Source organism: Mchenga conophoros, linkage group LG1 (assembly GCF_057382185.1).
Source record: "Mchenga conophoros isolate Kocher_MC1m ecotype Shallow Benthic linkage group LG1, M_conophoros_male_GT1.1, whole genome shotgun sequence".
In the NCBI taxonomy this organism is placed as follows: Eukaryota; Metazoa; Chordata; class Actinopteri; order Cichliformes; family Cichlidae; genus Mchenga; species Mchenga conophoros.
The window spans coordinates 3,020,819-3,042,210 of record NC_140526.1 but is presented as its reverse complement, the minus strand read 5'-3'; the positions used below and the strand labels follow the sequence as shown (position 1 = coordinate 3,042,210).

The 21,392-nt window shown below is 39.5% G+C and overlaps 1 protein-coding gene and 1 long non-coding RNA gene across 6 annotated transcripts in view; one reads left to right on the top strand and one right to left on the bottom strand.

Moving 5' to 3' along the window:
• Positions 1-20,173, top strand: part of LOC146582717 (uncharacterized) — a 59,926-nt gene extending 39,753 nt beyond the window's left edge. For 3 of the 5 annotated variants that reach the window (XM_085280914.1, XM_085280996.1, XM_085281073.1), the window contains 15 exons: positions 4,487-4,570; positions 5,298-5,413; positions 6,489-6,560; positions 6,631-6,781; positions 6,866-7,059; positions 7,458-7,606; positions 8,035-8,085; positions 8,288-8,352; positions 16,001-16,084; positions 16,812-16,927; positions 18,003-18,074; positions 18,145-18,295; positions 18,380-18,573; positions 18,995-19,143; positions 19,572-19,804. In XM_085280914.1, the coding sequence (XP_085137040.1) occupies positions 4,487-4,570; positions 5,298-5,413; positions 6,489-6,560; positions 6,631-6,781; positions 6,866-7,059; positions 7,458-7,606; positions 8,035-8,085; positions 8,288-8,352; positions 16,001-16,084; positions 16,812-16,927; positions 18,003-18,074; positions 18,145-18,295; positions 18,380-18,573; positions 18,995-19,143; positions 19,572-19,804 (1,881 nt within the window). Of the gene's footprint in view, positions 1-4,486; positions 4,571-5,297; positions 5,414-6,488; positions 6,561-6,630; positions 6,782-6,865; positions 7,060-7,457; positions 7,607-8,034; positions 8,086-8,287; positions 10,213-10,594; positions 11,365-16,000; positions 16,085-16,811; positions 16,928-18,002; positions 18,075-18,144; positions 18,296-18,379; positions 18,574-18,994; positions 19,144-19,571; positions 19,805-19,824 lie in introns of those variants that run through there. The other 2 variants (XM_085281135.1, XR_014893203.1) reach the window with 2 other exon arrangements.
• LOC146582718 (uncharacterized) lies at positions 18,895-19,582 on the bottom strand. Its single transcript, XR_014893341.1, has 2 exons — positions 19,317-19,582; positions 18,895-19,141 (listed from the first exon to the last, which is right to left on the bottom strand). It is a non-coding gene; the product is annotated as an uncharacterized LOC146582718 (long non-coding RNA).
• Positions 20,174-21,392: the final 1,219 nt, after the last annotated feature.

Genomic DNA, 21,392 nt, shown 5'->3' with positions numbered 1-21,392 from the left:
GTGGTTTTATTTATATATGTTTATATATAAATATATGCGGTGGCCCCTAGAGACAAAACACGTACAAACTCCAAAACACATTTCTAGCATGAACTGAACTTCCAAAGCAGAGCTACTAGATCACTTAAATTACACAATTGAAAGCATGTGTGTATTGTTTGTGTATTTATACACAGGCACTCATATATATATTCAAATAATTTAAAAAAAAGTTCATTTACCTGTTATTACCACACACCAAATCCGGTCGTTGGTACTTGCTGGCTTGTGTAGCCACAAGATAACAAAGGCTCAACACTGCGCCCAGCATCCTGGAGCACTTCTGTTGTCTTTTGTACGTGTTTTGAGTTTTTATATGCTTCTGAGTTTTTATATGCTTCTGAGTTTTTATATGCTTCTGAGTTTTTACGTGCTTCGGAGTTTGTACGTGTTTTTACGTGTTTTGGAGTTTGTACGTGTTTTTACGTGTTTTGGAGTTTGTACATGCTTCAGAGTTCGTACGTGATTTGAAGTTTGTATGTGCTTTGTCTCTAGGGGCCACCGTAAATATACTTTTATTTATTCACTCCACATAAAATGTAATAAATAAATCATATAATACAAAAATCAACTATTCACATTTCAAGTTTTAACTATTTAAATTTCAGCTTTTTCCTTTCACAAATTTAAAGTGAAAAGAACACAAAACACTGCAAACCACAACACAATTAAATATAAATTATAATAATATGAAAACTAAAAGAACATGCATATTCTCTGTCATATGGACCTGCATGAATAAACTTTCTCAATCCTTTATCTCTTTCTTAAGGTCTTAAGTTTTGTTGTTTTTATGTTTTTATGTTTTACAAAAAAAAAACTTCACATTTTTTATATTTTTAAACGAAAGTGACATGCAAGGATATTTTTCTTTAGTGATGTTGCTTCAGCAATCTCAAATACTAATTATTCTGGGAATTTTTATGGTCAAACTATGTGATTTTCCAAATGTGTGTGTGTGTGGAGTAAAATGACCTTGTTCTTATGATGTTGTCACCGTGAATCATTTAGGATTAACAACACAAATTGTATCGATAGCAGAAACAGTCTTATAACTTATAATTCTCACACGTTACCGCTAGTTTTACAAACGCAGTCTTCTTCAGCTCTGTTTATGTAGCTTTTATGAAACTGATTTTCCATAGTACAAGTAGAATTTAATTTTTCTTTGCTCTCCAGTATAAATGCAATAATTTGCAGGCTTTTTACTGAAACTCTCACAATGCAACACTCAATGCTCAGAGCTTCATATATCAACAGCTCTGAAAATATCTTCTTTTTTAAAGTAATGTAGGACAGGATCTCTCACTCTCTGTGTCTCAAAAAAAACCCAACTAAACTGGCAATCACCACTAAACAAATGAAAGTAGTTTATGGCTTTTTTATCAGCTGCATTTCTTTCATTTATGTATTGATCCCATTGTTTATTGGTAATGCTTTTAGGTCACTGTTTTAGCATGTCTGCCTCACACTCCATTTAAACAGTTTAACAGATAGTGGGAGGAAGGTGGCATTGGAGTTTGTTGGGTGCTCCTTCTGAGACCGATCTGTTGCAGTCTGTTTGGCCACAGCTGTGGGTGCCTTCTTTGCTGATCGCTTTATTCTCTCTTCTAGCATACTCCTTAATCTTATCCAATTTCAGTTTATCCAACAACAGATGCAGCCTGTGATCCACTCATTTTAAGCATTCAACATAAGCAGCATGCCAAAATCCAAAACAAAGGCAACAGCAATTCCTTCAAACTCAGGTGAACGCCTGCAGAGCCACAGCACACACACACACCAAACCGAATAGCAAACGTAGCGGTGGGCGTGTCACAAAAACATCTTCTATGGTCAGAATCCAAACTGCGTTCAAACAAACAATACGCAGCACAAAAACACAGTTTACATACCACCGTCGTCTTCTCCTTATCTGTCAGACTAGCCGATTTTATGGGTGTAGTGTAGTGATGGGATTTCCGGCTCTTTTTAGAGAGCCGGCTCTTTCGGTTCGGCTCACTAAAAAGAGCCGGCTCTTTCGGCTCCGAACCGGCTCTTCAGGTTGTTTTGTTGCTTTAATTAATTTATTATTAACAATAATATAAAATTATGCACAAAAGGAATTACTAACATAAAAACAAGTGGTTTTATTTATATATGTTTATATATAAATATATGCGGTGGCCCCTAGAGACAAAACACGTACAAACTCCAAAACACATTTCTAGCATGAACTGAACTTCCAAAGCAGAGCTACTAGATCACTTAAATTACACAATTGAAAGCATGTGTGTATTGTTTGTGTATTTATACACAGGCACTCATATATATATTCAAATAATTTAAAAAAAAGTTCATTTACCTGTTATTACCACACACCAAATCCGGTCGTTGGTACTTGCTGGCTTGTGTAGCCACAAGATAACAAAGGCTCAACACTGCGCCCAGCATCCTGGAGCACTTCTGTTGTCTTTTGTACGTGTTTTGAGTTTTTATATGCTTCTGAGTTTTTATATGCTTCTGAGTTTTTATATGCTTCTGAGTTTTTACGTGCTTCGGAGTTTGTACGTGTTTTTACGTGTTTTGGAGTTTGTACGTGTTTTTACGTGTTTTGGAGTTTGTACATGCTTCAGAGTTCGTACGTGATTTGAAGTTTGTATGTGCTTTGTCTCTAGGGGCCACCGTAAATATACTTTTATTTATTCACTCCACATAAAATGTAATAAATAAATCATATAATACAAAAATCAACTATTCACATTTCAAGTTTTAACTATTTAAATTTCAGCTTTTTCCTTTCACAAATTTAAAGTGAAAAGAACACAAAACACTGCAAACCACAACACAATTAAATATAAATTATAATAATATGAAAACTAAAAGAACATGCATATTCTCTGTCATATGGACCTGCATGAATAAACTTTCTCAATCCTTTATCTCTTTCTTAAGGTCTTAAGTTTTGTTGTTTTTATGTTTTACAAAAAAAAAACTTCACATTTTTTATATTTTTAAACGAAAGTGACATGCAAGGATATTTTTCTTTAGTGATGTTGCTTCAGCAATCTCAAATACTAATTATTCTGGGAATTTTTATGGTCAAACTATGTGATTTTCCAAATGTGTGTGTGTGTGGAGTAAAATGACCTTGTTCTTATGATGTTGTCACCGTGAATCATTTAGGATTAACAACACAAATTGTATCGATAGCAGAAACAGTCTTATAACTTATAATTCTCACACGTTACCGCTAGTTTTACAAACGCAGTCTTCTTCAGCTCTGTTTATGTAGCTTTTATGAAACTGATTTTCCATAGTACAAGTAGAATTTAATTTTTCTTTGCTCTCCAGTATAAATGCAATAATTTGCAGGCTTTTTACTGAAACTCTCACAATGCAACACTCAATGCTCAGAGCTTCATATATCAACAGCTCTGAAAATATCTTCTTTTTTAAAGTAATGTAGGACAGGATCTCTCACTCTCTGTGTCTCAAAAAAAACCCAACTAAACTGGCAATCACCACTAAACAAATGAAAGTAGTTTATGGCTTTTTTATCAGCTGCATTTCTTTCATTTATGTATTGATCCCATTGTTTATTGGTAATGCTTTTAGGTCACTGTTTTAGCATGTCTGCCTCACACTCCATTTAAACAGTTTAACAGATAGTGGGAGGAAGGTGGCATTGGAGTTTGTTGGGTGCTCCTTCTGAGACCGATCTGTTGCAGTCTGTTTGGCCACAGCTGTGGGTGCCTTCTTTGCTGATCGCTTTATTCTCTCTTCTAGCATACTCCTTAATCTTATCCAATTTCAGTTTATCCAACAACAGATGCAGCCTGTGATCCACTCATTTTAAGCATTCAACATAAGCAGCATGCCAAAATCCAAAACAAAGGCAACAGCAATTCCTTCAAACTCAGGTGAACGCCTGCAGAGCCACAGCACACACACACACCAAACCGAATAGCAAACGTAGCGGTGGGCGTGTCACAAAAACATCTTCTATGGTCAGAATCCAAACTGCGTTCAAACAAACAATACGCAGCACAAAAACACAGTTTACATACCACCGTCGTCTTCTCCTTATCTGTCAGACTAGCCGATTTTATGGGTGTCACTGTGCGCCAAAGCCGAGGACGCTCAGAATGATTCGGATTAAACTGTGTCAGTCGGAGCTTTTATGGAGTCTTACAGTAAACGGATTATTGCATTTAAAAGAACTGAGAGACTTCAATTTAATTTTGTTTATGCAGCGCCAAATCACAACATCAGTCACCTCAATGCGCTTTATACTTTAAGATCTACATACAGAGAAAAACCAACAATCATATGACCTCCTATGAGCACTTTGGCGACAGTGGGAAGGAAAAACTCCAGAACCAGGCTCAGGGCTTCTACTTTCCTTCAAAATAAAAGCTTCACATGAGTCTCGATAGCAAAAATCTGACCAGTGTTGGTGTTGCAGGGTCACACTCAGGCTGTGAGGAGTTTGGCCTTCAGTCCTGATGGGAAGTGGTTAGCTTCAGCGAGCGACGACTGCACCGTCAAGGTACGACCTGATCTGACGTCTCACCTTTAATGTAAAAAATATATTTTAAGGATTGTTTTTCCCGGTACTTACATGTTGTGGTAACTCTGACTCTGTAACAGTAGATGCTGAGAAACCTTCAGAGTAACTATAACCTGCAGGAGTTACACGATGCTGTGAATGTAAACTGTGAAGCAGAACATCAGCAGCAGGAAACTGTGCAGAAAGGCTGGAAGACGTTAAAATGTTCCAGCTGGTCCTGGTTCATGTTTGGTAGTCACGTGTTCCCATAAAATAAAACGAGCGATTGAATCGCAACATTTTTAGATTCTTCTACATTTTAAAATGGTTTTAAAAGGTCCGTCTGTTGAATCACTTCAGTGTTTTAGGATTTTTAAGATCCATCTTTTCTATTAAAATAGTTTTCAGGACACTTCTTGACCCAGGTTCAGTTACATTTATTTAAATAAAGTAATAAGCTGGTGATGTGTAACGACTCGTTAGGCTAACATTTCATCGATGTTTAGAATTAAGTTTCATTTCATTTGCAGCGGTCGGATGTTCGGGTGTTTGAGAGCATCTTGGGAATTTAAAAGTGTGAACATGATGTGTTTATTCTGTAAATGCTGTGAAAGCATCAAACCGGCAGCATCCTGTAATAAAATCGCTCATTCTGATTGGCTGAAGGAGGTGAGCTCTGCTCTCTTCCTGTTCGATGACCTCAGCCCTGTCCTCTTGTCTCCATCAGCTGTGGGACCTGGCTCAGGGGAAAACCATCACGGAATTCAAATCTCACACCGCCGCCGTCAACATCGTCCAGTTCCACCCCAACGAGTACCTGCTGGCCTCCGGAAGCTCCGACAGGTACGTCGCCGCAGGCCGAGCGCCCGAGACGCAGCAGCTCGGAGCTGAAGGAGCGACTCATGAGTGGAATCAGTGTTTGTGACACTTTGTGGCTCGTTTAGTTTTTCTGTTTCATGAAGCTCAGAGGCTGCGCGAGGTTGTCCTCTCTCTGTGCCGCCAAGATTTTATTTTGGTGCTGAGTTTGATTGTTTGTGGCATTTTTTTAAATGTAACATTTCTTTTAGTCTGAAATTCTTTTACTTTTTTTCACATACATGTCCTGTGTCTTCTACATGTCCTCTGCATGTGCCACTAAATCATACATTTATAACTAAAAGTAAACAGGAAATATAATATAAATATAATAAAATGGAAATAATAACTCATCCTTTCTCCAACACAACCAGCAAGTGCACTCAGTATTTAATCATTTCTTTATTTTTGCATATGAAGTATAAATAAGTATTCCAACATGAATCACTTAAATTGATTATTATGTTTAATTTGAGGACATCGACCTGGTGTTAGAGACAGTTTATAAGTTACACCAGCAAGCAAAGCTGTAGTTTGTGGCCTGATTTTCCGATTGTCATGTGATCGTGATGGAGCCGTTAAAGCTTTGAATGTGTCACTTCAAAGAAATGAGACATTTTGTAGGTTTTGGCCTGTTTTAGTGACAGAACAGGGAGCAGGGTCATTTTTATCTCAAACAGTTTATTGATGGAATAAATCTTACTCTCATTTATGAGAATAAGAAGTGACTCAAACACATACTTTCTTCAATTAATTATAAAAATGTCTTTAGCTTAGCTTGTAGTTAGAGCTGGGTTAGGCGACCCTAACCATCCCTCAGGTTCCTGGGGACTTCCCATGATGCACTGAGAGGTGCACTTTGCCCTCCACTCCCTCTTTTGTTCGTGTTTCGTTCCTCTTTTCTCTTTCTCCTCATTTACTGACTTGTCACTGCTGACCGTGGATCTGTTGGAGGTCTCTTCCTGTTCCTCAGCCGTGTTGTAGCGTCTTCACCTGACACTATAAAACACCTACAGGTGTCTCTAATGAGCTGCAGCTGTATGAACTCTGCATGTGCTTGCAGGACCATCAAGCTGTGGGATCTGGAGAAGTTTACGATGATCGGCTCGTTGGAGGGCGACACGACTCCGGTCAGGTGAGTTTTTCCCCGTTGCAGCAGGGTGTAACTGGAATGTGACCTCTGACCCCTGTCCCTGTGGTTTCAGGTGTATATGTTTTAGCCCAGATGGCTCCTGCCTGTACAGCGGCGCCACGGACTCGCTGCGGGTCTTCGGCTGGGAACCGGACCGCTGCTTTGACGCGGTGCCGGTGAGCTGGGGAAAGGTGTCTGACCTCGCCATCTGCAACCAGCAGCTGGTGTGTAGCTCCGCCCACCGCTCAGTAACAGTACTGTGCAGAAGTTTTAGGTAATCTTAATCTTCCACCTTCTCCTCATGTCAGATCGGCGTGTCTCATCAGCTGTCGAGTGTGTCGTCCTACGTGGTCGATCTGAAGAGGGTAAAGAAGAGCGGTGGCGCCGTGATCCAGGGGATCATCCAGGACGACCAGCCGCTCACAGAGCCGAAGAAGGACCCCAAAGGAGCGGCACTGCGAAAGAACTACGAGAGACCCACGACCACCTGCAGATCGCAGAGGTACGGCACACTGAGAGACAGGAGAAAATACTCCAGATACTGCAAGTACTGACTCCTGGATTTAAAGTTTTATACATGAGCCACTGGTTTCATTCATCAAACACTCAGATCACATGTCATATATATATATATATATATATATATATATATATATATATATATATATATATATATATATATAATAAATATATATATATATATATATATATAATAAATATATATATATATATATATATATAATAAATATATATATATATATATATATATATATATATAAAATCTTATTTGACTTCAGTGGAAAAGTTTCGCTTCCAGATTCTTTAATAAAAGTAAATAAAGTAAAAAATTTGCAGTTTTTCTTCTAAAAACAAACAAACAAATGTTTGTGATGTCATCAGGTTGAAGCACCGTTCAGAGTCTGACAGGCGGAGCCCCGAAGGGGAGAGGCGGAGCCCTAGCGAGGACGAGGCGGACGAGAAGCTGTCGTCTGCTGAGATCCACAACGCCGAGGACTACAAGGCCATCTTCCAGCCAAAGAGCGCCATCTGTAGGTGGACCCGGAGCATCGCAGCTCAGATGTTGAATAACGAATACAGTTATACGTACATACAACGAGATCTGTGAAATATTGCTATTGAAAAGGACGCTGAGTTCATCTTTAATCAACACTGCACCAACAAAATCTGTGTTTAGTTTCCCCGAAAGCTTCTATTTCCTCACCTGTTGATCCACCTGCAGCATCGCCATCAGTTCTGCTCTGGCTGATTTTGAGAAGCAGGCCATATTTGAAAAGTGAGAGGAGTAAACATTACTCGCTGTAAGAGCCAAACAGGATGGGAGGATCTGATTGGTTCTTTGTGCCTTTTTAAAATATTCATCCTAATGAGGACAAAGACACTCTCGTCATTTCTTCTTTTGTTTTCATGTTGTCACATTTATTTTGCAGTCTGAGCTCCTCGTTCTCCTCTCTTCCAGCTCGCACTCCTCCTAAGATGTCGGAGCCTTTTCCCGCTCCTCCAGAGGACGGTGAGTCCAGCACAGCTTCACGTTTCTGTGAGACATCAGGAGACGACGCGCCTCCGACGTTTCAGTTTATAGATGAAACACGAACAATAAATCACGTGTTCGACAGTGAAAAACACACGACACAAAAACACACGACAGAGGTGTTTCAGCTCCTGTTTTGTGGTTACTGGGTCGTTTCCTGATGATTTCTTCTTCTGCTCAGAGTCCATTTTGGCGATCAGCCGGCAGCTGAAGGACATAAAGACTCATTTTCCTGGTAAACAGCAGGTCAGTGAACGCAGCAGCCGTGTGTCTGTGTGGAAACATGGACGCCTTAGGACAGCGGACTATAAATGCAACGAACCTATCAGAGCTCAAATACCTGCTGTTTACAACAAAGTAGTCCTCCAGCCGCTCGGTTTTCTCTTTCTTTAGTTAAAGATTTTTCTTTGTCTTCAGAAAATCAGTTTAATTCAAAACCATCTAAAACCTTTAACAGCTGTGTGACTTTGGTCTGAGTGCGGTTATATGAGAGGTTTTATGAGTCTAAATTAACAACTAAAATGATGTGTGAGAAATTATTTTGTAATAAATGAAGGCCATCATTCTTCTTGTGGCTTCATCAACAGTGCTCCCTCTGATCTCTGCCACAACAGAAACCTTAGGACACGCAAGGACAATAATTTTACTGACAGTAGTACCATCAGTCACACCTAAAAGAAAGCAAGCACAGCTACACAGTAATTAGGCTCTATAATATTGATGCTAATTGACTGAGAAAGAGTTAGGTGTCAAAAGAGAGTGATATTATACCCCTTTCGTCAAACGCAGTGATTTATGACCCCCTTAATTGATTTATGACCCCTAATTAAATTATCCCCTAATTAAATTATTCATGAGCTCCGGAAGTAGGAAGTAATTAAATAATAAAAATATGATATTCATAAAAATATGATATTCATAAAAATATGATATTCATAAAAATATAATTGATTATTTAGAAAGTTTCTTATATATCAAAATAGCATTCTTTTATTTCTTTAAGCAATTAAATTTTTATTTTTATTTTTTTTTATGCTCAAAAAACGCCATCTGGTGGCGGGTCAGTGTGTGTGTGTGTGCGCGCGCGCGCGCCCGAGGCTGTGTGTCTGGGCGCGCGGGGTGCGCCCGTGTCTCCGGACCGTGCTCTCTCGGGCTCCGTGCTCATGTGTTTAAAAATGTATTAAACCATATTAAAATTGTTTAGTTAAACTTGTGCTTTTGTAACGTTCAGTATGGCCACAAACACATGCTGCATGCCTTGGGGGAAAACTTTATTTAGATTTATATGCATTTGTAGATTTAGAATAAAACTCATACTCAGAAAAAATTCGCGATCCCCTAACCCTCCTTAGATACATAAGCAGGGAAAACTCCTTAAAAAACCCTCCGCTATTTCTCCAAAACCCTACAATAACTTGTTAGGGTACCCCCTCTATTCCCAAAACCTTATATTCGATAACAGGGAAAATCCTGAAAAAATCCTTAGTCTTTTTTCTGAAATTCAGCGCCCCGCGGCTCCCTTCATGCTCAGCCAAACAAAGCCAAAACTCCTTTTTAAAAATTTCTCCGCGATTTCTCCAAAACCCCTAGAATAACTTGTTAGCTACCCCTCTATTCCCCAAAAAAAAGCGCTATAATCCAAAAACATTGGGAAAGCTCCTTACTCTTTTTTCTTCAAAAACTTGCCTCTTGCTAGCTACCTCTAAAATTCTACGCAGAGTCTAAGTTCTACCTCGCTCTTAATCGCACCGACCCGCAACAGCTTCCAGAGCACAATTTTTTCCTGCTTGTTCGCTCCCCGCTCTGGTCCCGAATGCGCTGCTTACCTCGTTTGAAAATTCCCCCCTTAGACCAACTCCGCCTCACTGCGCCCCGCTGCCAATCACATAACCCTTGCACCGCTCCCTTCGCACCCCGGTTAGCCAATCCGCTCCAGCTCTGATTTTACGATCTCCCGCTGATGTTAAGACTATCTTCGAACCCCAGAAGAGATCTGACTTCAGACGTATCAACAACTGGCGCCGCTCAGACTGCTTGCGAGTTCGCATAGGGAGCGGCCGATTTCAACAGCAACTTGCGTCTCTTTCCTTATCCGCATATCATTCGGTAAGTGTTAATCTTCCTCTCTAACTACATTTTTGCATTTTCCTTTTTACCATTCTGTCAATCCTTTCATTTAAAAAAATAAATAAATATCACAATGGTTTGTAACAGGTACAATACACCATCCATCCATCCATTCGCCTCCACTTATCCTTTTCTCAGGCTCGCGCGGTGCGCTGGAGCCTATCCCACGTACAATACACTTTAAACTATATATAAGCTCCACTTTTAACTCCCGTAAAAGTTTATACATTACATGTCTACATCACCTATCATGGCCTCATCGGGTATCTCATATCATCTTGTTATTGTTATGTTATGCTCCTTTGATATTTTGCTAGTTTGCGTGTTTTAAAACTCTTTTTGTTTTTCTTTATATTTTTAGACCCAGATGTGTTAACCTGATCCCTGCGAAACACCAGCTCTGCGTGGATTTTGACCGCGAGTGACCGGATGTTGTTTCCGGCCTGAGGTTGCCTGAAATGCCGTGAGGCTCGTTTGAAAGATTGCGCCCGAGACCAACTCCGCCTCCAAGGCATGCCTACCTTTAGCTGCCACCAGTGAGATATCAGAGCCGGGCTCCACATATCCAATCAGGAGCATGAGCAAGACAGCTTTTGCAGACTCTCCAGAAATATACAAGTCCTTACCAACTGCTCTGCAACCCAGTGTTTCTGGTCCCCTCACTAACATCGCTTTTTGAGATATTTTTTATGAACCACCAAAAAAGCAATTTTACCCCACAGACTGGGTCTGAGGGCAGCAGCGGGGACAAATGATTGTAATGAAGCGACGGACATTTCATGGCTGGTCTTGCATAATCGTGAGTTATTATGTCATATGGTGATAAGTACATAGTTTTGCAAGAGGCATACAAGCACTGTGGAAAAAGTAATCATAAAACTGTTTTTGTGAACACCCTACGTTATGCTTTAAAAAATGTGATACATGTAATGTGATCATCAAAGAACATGATTTTTAAAAAAAAAAAAACTTTTATTCTTATGCTTTTAAAGTATGTCAGATTATCTTAAAACACTTATTTGTATGTTATAATGTTTTTCTTACACCATGTGTAATTTTTATAGACACCTTATTCATTGTATCAATGTGTAATTATGTATCTTTGATAAATAAATAAAATATTTAATCTTGTATTTGTGTACTTTCTGGTGATTCAATAAAAAATTAGTCACATATCGCTCTGATAAACACAGATGGCTGAAAGAAATGTTTGATGGAACAAAGGAAACAAGTGTCTTGCTGCTAAACTTTTAAGTCACCATGGTTTAAATGAGAAAGTCTGTATGTAAAACATGAAAAACTCCAAACCCGGTTTAACTACAAAGGTGTACTCATTTCTTTGTAATGGTACTTTACTGTTCCAATGAAACAAAAAGAAAATCTCATTTTTAAAGTACATTTTTCGGCCATCCTGACCTATTTTCAGGGGCAAGAATGTTGATGTTAGACTGTGTTTTAAATCAGGTTGTGATCTTAAACTAACTATCACAGCACTGATTTCAGTTGTAATGTCAATTAGAATCCCAATTTGGCTTTTCTCCAGTCAGTGTTATGGTGAAATTTAACTTGTTCTTTTGTGTAATTGCACATGGCCCAGCAAAGGACCCCTTAGTAAACTGTACAGCATAAGTTTTCAATTCACTTTTGTCAGAAAACTTCACAGTATGAGAAGTTACAGCACAGTTTCTCCAAACGTGTGGTTCTTTTTCAGCCAGCGTGCTTTTAGAGCATCTACATTAGCTCATGTAGTAAAAGTACAATCAGTAAGTGTACTTTAACATTTGAGATTCCGAGTCACTCTTGCTTAGATCATGTGAACTATATCATGAACCTTTTTTTGTATAATGCATCAAACGTGTTCAAATCAGTTTATTTTCAATTTATTTTAACTAGAGACAAGCAACTCCTTTTTAGCTTCTGTTATGTATTTACCTCTCACACCTTAATCTAGATGTTAGTGTTCTCAGAGTTAACATGTCTCATGTTGCCATGTTGTATTTCTAATACCCAGCCTCAGTGTTCGCCCTGTTGACCCTCAAATCCAAACACCAATGATCTAGATATTCACAACATTCATAAGGAGATTCTTAAGGTCTTAAGTTTTGTTGTTTTTATGTTTTTATGTTTTACAAAAAAAAAACTTCACATTTTTTATATTTTTAAACGAAAGTGACATGCAAGGATATTTTTCTTTAGTGATGTTGCTTCAGCAATCTCAAATACTAATTATTCTGGGAATTTTTATGGTCAAACTATGTGATTTTCCAAATGTGTGTGTGTGTGGAGTAAAATGACCTTGTTCTTATGATGTTGTCACCGTGAATCATTTAGGATTAACAACACAAATTGTATCGATAGCAGAAACAGTCTTATAACTTATAATTCTCACACGTTACCGCTAGTTTTACAAACGCAGTCTTCTTCAGCTCTGTTTATGTAGCTTTTATGAAACTGATTTTCCATAGTACAAGTAGAATTTAATTTTTCTTTGCTCTCCAGTATAAATGCAATAATTTGCAGGCTTTTTACTGAAACTCTCACAATGCAACACTCAATGCTCAGAGCTTCATATATCAACAGCTCTGAAAATATCTTCTTTTTTAAAGTAATGTAGGACAGGATCTCTCACTCTCTGTGTCTCAAAAAAAACCCAACTAAACTGGCAATCACCACTAAACAAATGAAAGTAGTTTATGGCTTTTTTATCAGCTGCATTTCTTTCATTTATGTATTGATCCCATTGTTTATTGGTAATGCTTTTAGGTCACTGTTTTAGCATGTCTGCCTCACACTCCATTTAAACAGTTTAACAGATAGTGGGAGGAAGGTGGCATTGGAGTTTGTTGGGTGCTCCTTCTGAGACCGATCTGTTGCAGTCTGTTTGGCCACAGCTGTGGGTGCCTTCTTTGCTGATCGCTTTATTCTCTCTTCTAGCATACTCCTTAATCTTATCCAATTTCAGTTTATCCAACAACAGATGCAGCCTGTGATCCACTCATTTTAAGCATTCAACATAAGCAGCATGCCAAAATCCAAAACAAAGGCAACAGCAATTCCTTCAAACTCAGGTGAACGCCTGCAGAGCCACAGCACACACACACACCAAACCGAATAGCAAACGTAGCGGTGGGCGTGTCACAAAAACATCTTCTATGGTCAGAATCCAAACTGCGTTCAAACAAACAATACGCAGCACAAAAACACAGTTTACATACCACCGTCGTCTTCTCCTTATCTGTCAGACTAGCCGATTTTATGGGTGTAGTGTAGTGATGGGATTTCCGGCTCTTTTTAGAGATCCGGCTCTTTCGGTTCGGCTCACTAAAAAGAGCCGGCTCTTTCGGCTCCGAACCGGCTCTTCAGGTTGTTTTGTTGCTTTAATTAATTTATTATTAACAATAATATAAAATTATGCACAAAAGGAATTACTAACATAAAAACAAGTGGTTTTATTTATATATGTTTATATATAAATATATGCGGTGGCCCCTAGAGACAAAACACGTACAAACTCCAAAACACATTTCTAGCATGAACTGAACTTCCAAAGCAGAGCTACTAGATCACTTAAATTACACAATTGAAAGCATGTGTGTATTGTTTGTGTATTTATACACAGGCACTCATATATATATTCAAATAATTTAAAAAAAAGTTCATTTACCTGTTATTACCACACACCAAATCCGGTCGTTGGTACTTGCTGGCTTGTGTAGCCACAAGATAACAAAGGCTCAACACTGCGCCCAGCATCCTGGAGCACTTCTGTTGTCTTTTGTACGTGTTTTGAGTTTTTATATGCTTCTGAGTTTTTATATGCTTCTGAGTTTTTATATGCTTCTGAGTTTTTACGTGCTTCGGAGTTTGTACGTGTTTTTACGTGTTTTGGAGTTTGTACGTGTTTTTACGTGTTTTGGAGTTTGTACATGCTTCAGAGTTCGTACGTGATTTGAAGTTTGTATGTGCTTTGTCTCTAGGGGCCACCGTAAATATACTTTTATTTATTCACTCCACATAAAATGTAATAAATAAATCATATAATACAAAAATCAACTATTCACATTTCAAGTTTTAACTATTTAAATTTCAGCTTTTTCCTTTCACAAATTTAAAGTGAAAAGAACACAAAACACTGCAAACCACAACACAATTAAATATAAATTATAATAATATGAAAACTAAAAGAACATGCATATTCTCTGTCATATGGACCTGCATGAATAAACTTTCTCAATCCTTTATCTCTTTCTTAAGGTCTTAAGTTTTGTTGTTTTTATGTTTTACAAAAAAAAAACTTCACATTTTTTATATTTTTAAACGAAAGTGACATGCAAGGATATTTTTCTTTAGTGATGTTGCTTCAGCAATCTCAAATACTAATTATTCTGGGAATTTTTATGGTCAAACTATGTGATTTTCCAAATGTGTGTGTGTGTGGAGTAAAATGACCTTGTTCTTATGATGTTGTCACCGTGAATCATTTAGGATTAACAACACAAATTGTATCGATAGCAGAAACAGTCTTATAACTTATAATTCTCACACGTTACCGCTAGTTTTACAAACGCAGTCTTCTTCAGCTCTGTTTATGTAGCTTTTATGAAACTGATTTTCCATAGTACAAGTAGAATTTAATTTTTCTTTGCTCTCCAGTATAAATGCAATAATTTGCAGGCTTTTTACTGAAACTCTCACAATGCAACACTCAATGCTCAGAGCTTCATATATCAACAGCTCTGAAAATATCTTCTTTTTTAAAGTAATGTAGGACAGGATCTCTCACTCTCTGTGTCTCAAAAAAAACCCAACTAAACTGGCAATCACCACTAAACAAATGAAAGTAGTTTATGGCTTTTTTATCAGCTGCATTTCTTTCATTTATGTATTGATCCCATTGTTTATTGGTAATGCTTTTAGGTCACTGTTTTAGCATGTCTGCCTCACACTCCATTTAAACAGTTTAACAGATAGTGGGAGGAAGGTGGCATTGGAGTTTGTTGGGTGCTCCTTCTGAGACCGATCTGTTGCAGTCTGTTTGGCCACAGCTGTGGGTGCCTTCTTTGCTGATCGCTTTATTCTCTCTTCTAGCATACTCCTTAATCTTATCCAATTTCAGTTTATCCAACAACAGATGCAGCCTGTGATCCACTCATTTTAAGCATTCAACATAAGCAGCATGCCAAAATCCAAAACAAAGGCAACAGCAATTCCTTCAAACTCAGGTGAACGCCTGCAGAGCCACAGCACACACACACACCAAACCGAATAGCAAACGTAGCGGTGGGCGTGTCACAAAAACATCTTCTATGGTCAGAATCCAAACTGCGTTCAAACAAACAATACGCAGCACAAAAACACAGTTTACATACCACCGTCGTCTTCTCCTTATCTGTCAGACTAGCCGATTTTATGGGTGTCACTGTGCGCCAAAGCCGAGGACGCTCAGAATGATTCGGATTAAACTGTGTCAGTCGGAGCTTTTATGGAGTCTTACAGTAAACGGATTATTGCATTTAAAAGAACTGAGAGACTTCAATTTAATTTTGTTTATGCAGCGCCAAATCACAACATCAGTCACCTCAATGCGCTTTATACTTTAAGATCTACATACAGAGAAAAACCAACAATCATATGACCTCCTATGAGCACTTTGGCGACAGTGGGAAGGAAAAACTCCAGAACCAGGCTCAGGGCTTCTACTTTCCTTCAAAATAAAAGCTTCACATGAGTCTCGATAGCAAAAATCTGACCAGTGTTGGTGTTGCAGGGTCACACTCAGGCTGTGAGGAGTTTGGCCTTCAGTCCTGATGGGAAGTGGTTAGCTTCAGCGAGCGACGACTGCACCGTCAAGGTACGACCTGATCTGACGTCTCACCTTTAATGTAAAAAATATATTTTAAGGATTGTTTTTCCCGGTACTTACATGTTGTGGTAACTCTGACTCTGTAACAGTAGATGCTGAGAAACCTTCAGAGTAACTATAACCTGCAGGAGTTACACGATGCTGTGAATGTAAACTGTGAAGCAGAACATCAGCAGCAGGAAACTGTGCAGAAAGGCTGGAAGACGTTAAAATGTTCCAGCTGGTCCTGGTTCATGTTTGGTAGTCACGTGTTCCCATAAAATAAAACGAGCGATTGAATCGCAACATTTTTAGATTCTTCTACATTTTAAAATGGTTTTAAAAGGTCCGTCTGTTGAATCACTTCAGTGTTTTAGGATTTTTAAGATCCATCTTTTCTATTAAAATAGTTTTCAGGACACTTCTTGACCCAGGTTCAGTTACATTTATTTAAATAAAGTAATAAGCTGGTGATGTGTAACGACTCGTTAGGCTAACATTTCATCGATGTTTAGAATTAAGTTTCATTTCATTTGCAGCGGTCGGATGTTCGGGTGTTTGAGAGCATCTTGGGAATTTAAAAGTGTGAACATGATGTGTTTATTCTGTAAATGCTGTGAAAGCATCAAACCGGCAGCATCCTGTAATAAAATCGCTCATTCTGATTGGCTGAAGGAGGTGAGCTCTGCTCTCTTCCTGTTCGATGACCTCAGCCCTGTCCTCTTGTCTCCATCAGCTGTGGGACCTGGCTCAGGGGAAAACCATCACGGAATTCAAATCTCACACCGCCGCCGTCAACATCGTCCAGTTCCACCCCAACGAGTACCTGCTGGCCTCCGGAAGCTCCGACAGGTACGTCGCCGCAGGCCGAGCGCCCGAGACGCAGCAGCTCGGAGCTGAAGGAGCGACTCATGAGTGGAATCAGTGTTTGTGACACTTTGTGGCTCGTTTAGTTTTTCTGTTTCATGAAGCTCAGAGGCTGCGCGAGGTTGTCCTCTCTCTGTGCCGCCAAGATTTTATTTTGGTGCTGAGTTTGATTGTTTGTGGCATTTTTTTAAATGTAACATTTCTTTTAGTCTGAAATTCTTTTACTTTTTTTCACATACATGTCCTGTGTCTTCTACATGTCCTCTGCATGTGCCACTAAATCATACATTTATAACTAAAAGTAAACAGGAAATATAATATAAATATAATAAAATGGAAATAATAACTCATCCTTTCTCCAACACAACCAGCAAGTGCACTCAGTATTTAATCATTTCTTTATTTTTGCATATGAAGTATAAATAAGTATTCCAACATGAATCACTTAAATTGATTATTATGTTTAATTTGAGGACATCGACCTGGTGTTAGAGACAGTTTATAAGTTACACCAGCAAGCAAAGCTGTAGTTTGTGGCCTGATTTTCCGATTGTCATGTGATCGTGATGGAGCCGTTAAAGCTTTGAATGTGTCACTTCAAAGAAATGAGACATTTTGTAGGTTTTGGCCTGTTTTAGTGACAGAACAGGGAGCAGGGTCATTTTTATCTCAAACAGTTTATTGATGGAATAAATCTTACTCTCATTTATGAGAATAAGAAGTGACTCAAACACATACTTTCTTCAATTAATTATAAAAATGTCTTTAGCTTAGCTTGTAGTTAGAGCTGGGTTAGGCGACCCTAACCATCCCTCAGGTTCCTGGGGACTTCCCATGATGCACTGAGAGGTGCACTTTGCCCTCCACTCCCTCTTTTGTTCGTGTTTCGTTCCTCTTTTCTCTTTCTCCTCATTTACTGACTTGTCACTGCTGACCGTGGATCTGTTGGAGGTCTCTTCCTGTTCCTCAGCCGTGTTGTAGCGTCTTCACCTGACACTATAAAACACCTACAGGTGTCTCTAATGAGCTGCAGCTGTATGAACTCTGCATGTGCTTGCAGGACCATCAAGCTGTGGGATCTGGAGAAGTTTACGATGATCGGCTCGTTGGAGGGCGACACGACTCCGGTCAGGTGAGTTTTTCCCCGTTGCAGCAGGGTGTAACTGGAATGTGACCTCTGACCCCTGTCCCTGTGGTTTCAGGTGTATATGTTTTAGCCCAGATGGCTCCTGCCTGTACAGCGGCGCCACGGACTCGCTGCGGGTCTTCGGCTGGGAACCGGACCGCTGCTTTGACGCGGTGCCGGTGAGCTGGGGAAAGGTGTCTGACCTCGCCATCTGCAACCAGCAGCTGGTGTGTAGCTCCGCCCACCGCTCAGTAACAGTACTGTGCAGAAGTTTTAGGTAATCTTAATCTTCCACCTTCTCCTCATGTCAGATCGGCGTGTCTCATCAGCTGTCGAGTGTGTCGTCCTACGTGGTCGATCTGAAGAGGGTAAAGAAGAGCGGTGGCGCCGTGATCCAGGGGATCATCCAGGACGACCAGCCGCTCACAGAGCCGAAGAAGGACCCCAAAGGAGCGGCACTGCGAAAGAACTACGAGAGACCCACGACCACCTGCAGATCGCAGAGGTACGGCACACTGAGAGACAGGAGAAAATACTCCAGATACTGCAAGTACTGACTCCTGGATTTAAAGTTTTATACATGAGCCACTGGTTTCATTCATCAAACACTCAGATCACATGTCATATATATATATATATATATATATATATATATATATATATATATATATATAATAAATATATATATATAATAAATATATATATATATATATATATATATATATATATATATATAATAATAAATATATATATATATATATATATATATATATATATATATATATATATATATATATATATAAAAAATCTTATTTGACTTCAGTGGAAAAGTTTCGCTTCCAGATTCTTTAATAAAAGTAAATAAAGTAAAAAATTTGCAGTTTTTCTTCTAAAAACAAACAAACAAATGTTTGTGATGTCATCAGGTTGAAGCACCGTTCAGAGTCTGACAGGCGGAGCCCCGAAGGGGAGAGGCGGAGCCCTAGCGAGGACGAGGCGGACGAGAAGCTGTCGTCTGCTGAGATCCACAACGCCGAGGACTACAAGGCCATCTTCCAGCCAAAGAGCGCCATCTGTAGGTGGACCCGGAGCATCGCAGCTCAGATGTTGAATAACGAATACAGTTATACGTACATACAACGAGATCTGTGAAATATTGCTATTGAAAAGGACGCTGAGTTCATCTTTAATCAACACTGCACCAACAAAATCTGTGTTTAGTTTCCCCGAAAGCTTCTATTTCCTCACCTGTTGATCCACCTGCAGCATCGCCATCAGTTCTGCTCTGGCTGATTTTGAGAAGCAGGCCATATTTGAAAAGTGAGAGGAGTAAACATTACTCGCTGTAAGAGCCAAACAGGATGGGAGGATCTGATTGGTTCTTTGTGCCTTTTTAAAATATTCATCCTAATGAGGACAAAGACACTCTCGTCATTTCTTCTTTTGTTTTCATGTCGTCACATTTATTTTGCAGTCTGAGCTCCTCGTTCTCCTCTCTTCCAGCTCGCACTCCTCCTAAGATGTCGGAGCCTTTTCCCGCTCCTCCAGAGGACGGTGAGTCCAGCACAGCTTCACGTTTCTGTGAGACATCAGGAGACGACGCGCCTCCGACGTTTCAGTTTATAGATGAAACACGAACAATAAATCACGTGTTCGACAGTGAAAAACACACGACACAAAAACACACGACAGAGGTGTTTCAGCTCCTGTTTTGTGGTTACTGGGTCGTTTCCTGATGATTTCTTCTTCTGCTCAGAGTCCATTTTGGCGATCAGCCGGCAGCTGAAGGACATAAAGACTCATTTTCCTGATAAACAGCAGGTCAGTGAACGCAGCAGCCGTGTGTCTGTGTGGAAACATGGACGCCTTAGGACAGCGGACTATAAATGCAACGAACCTATCAGAGCTTGGGTTGGGTGAGAGCTGAAACATCCTGAAGCACCTCAAAATTAAACTCTGTGACGGCCCTGGCAAATCTACACATCCTAAACAAATCTCTGCACCTGCAAGCCGCTTTGCAGCCCACCTTCTCCTATTCCGCCAGCCTGAGGAACTGAGCAGGTGTCAACAGGTGACATCAAGTCGGAGCCAATTACTGCAGGTAGAAATGATCATTCACCTTTTGTCTAAAGCCTTCCTGACTGATGCGATCCTTAAATGTGATTTAAGCTGTGTGGGAACATTGGAGGCATAGACAGGAAATGAGGTTTAATCACAAACTCAGCTCAGTTTGTCCAGTTATTTGAGTCTGAAAGTGGTGCTAGGGGAAAAAAGTGGTTAATTCAGTCATTTTATTAACGCCCTTTAGATTAACTCAACTCACCTCTTGGTCATGTCATTTTCAAATCTACAGTGATGGTGTGTCAAACACTCCTTTTTACTGCTCTTTTAAATATTTGTGTCCACACGATGCCGACGTAGGCTTCCAGCACTTGGCCAGTAAAGCTAGTTTCTCTTCTAGTAAGGACATATTCAGTTTCCACAAGTCTTTTTTTTCTAGCTTTTTGTAGAGCTTCTCATATAATCCTCTGTCTAAAACCAGAGATCGTCTACATTACACAGCATATAGAAAAAACACAGTAGCTCCATTTTAATTGTTGTAATTTCAACAGTTATTTAGCTGATTTTAGTTTTGTAGTCCCTTCAGTTTGTGTTTTAAGGGTATCAATCTGTTTTAAAGTGCTTTTATAACTTGTTAAAAGTGTTTTATATTAAATAAATTCGAGTTAAGTAAGTAAAAATTATATGAATCTTCATGATGTTCAAACAGTTGAAACTGAGGCTTGAGCTTCTCTAACATCTTTTTGTTGTTTCTGGGTTTTTGTTTCTCTGCATGCTGTCAATTAGAGGCCGAAGAGCTAATGAAGCTGGTCGGCTTTGATCTGATCGCCACACAGAGACGTTTACGGGATCGAAGCGTCTGAAATCCTCCTGAAAAGGATCGTGTTTTTACATTTTCCCTCATAAACATCTGTCTGACTGCAGCTTTCAATATTTGCCATGTCGTTGTCGTTAGAATGCAAACACCCTGTTGACACTTTACTCACGCAGGAAGCTGCATGAATATTTAATCGCCTGTAATATAAAGACTGCGAGCACTCGTGTGTCGCCTGTTTCCAGCCTGCGGAAAACAGAAAAACAACAGGGAGCATTAAAGCTAACCTCTGGGCCCTCAGTCAGTTCATTACAAGCAGACGAAGCGAGAGACAACAGAGCAAATAAACAGAACAACAGCGAGTCTTCCAACATGGCAGGTTCAAAGGTGATTTAAGGAAACAGCACTTTGTAACGCGCTGTTCACACAGTCGCCCTCGACTCTGTAAA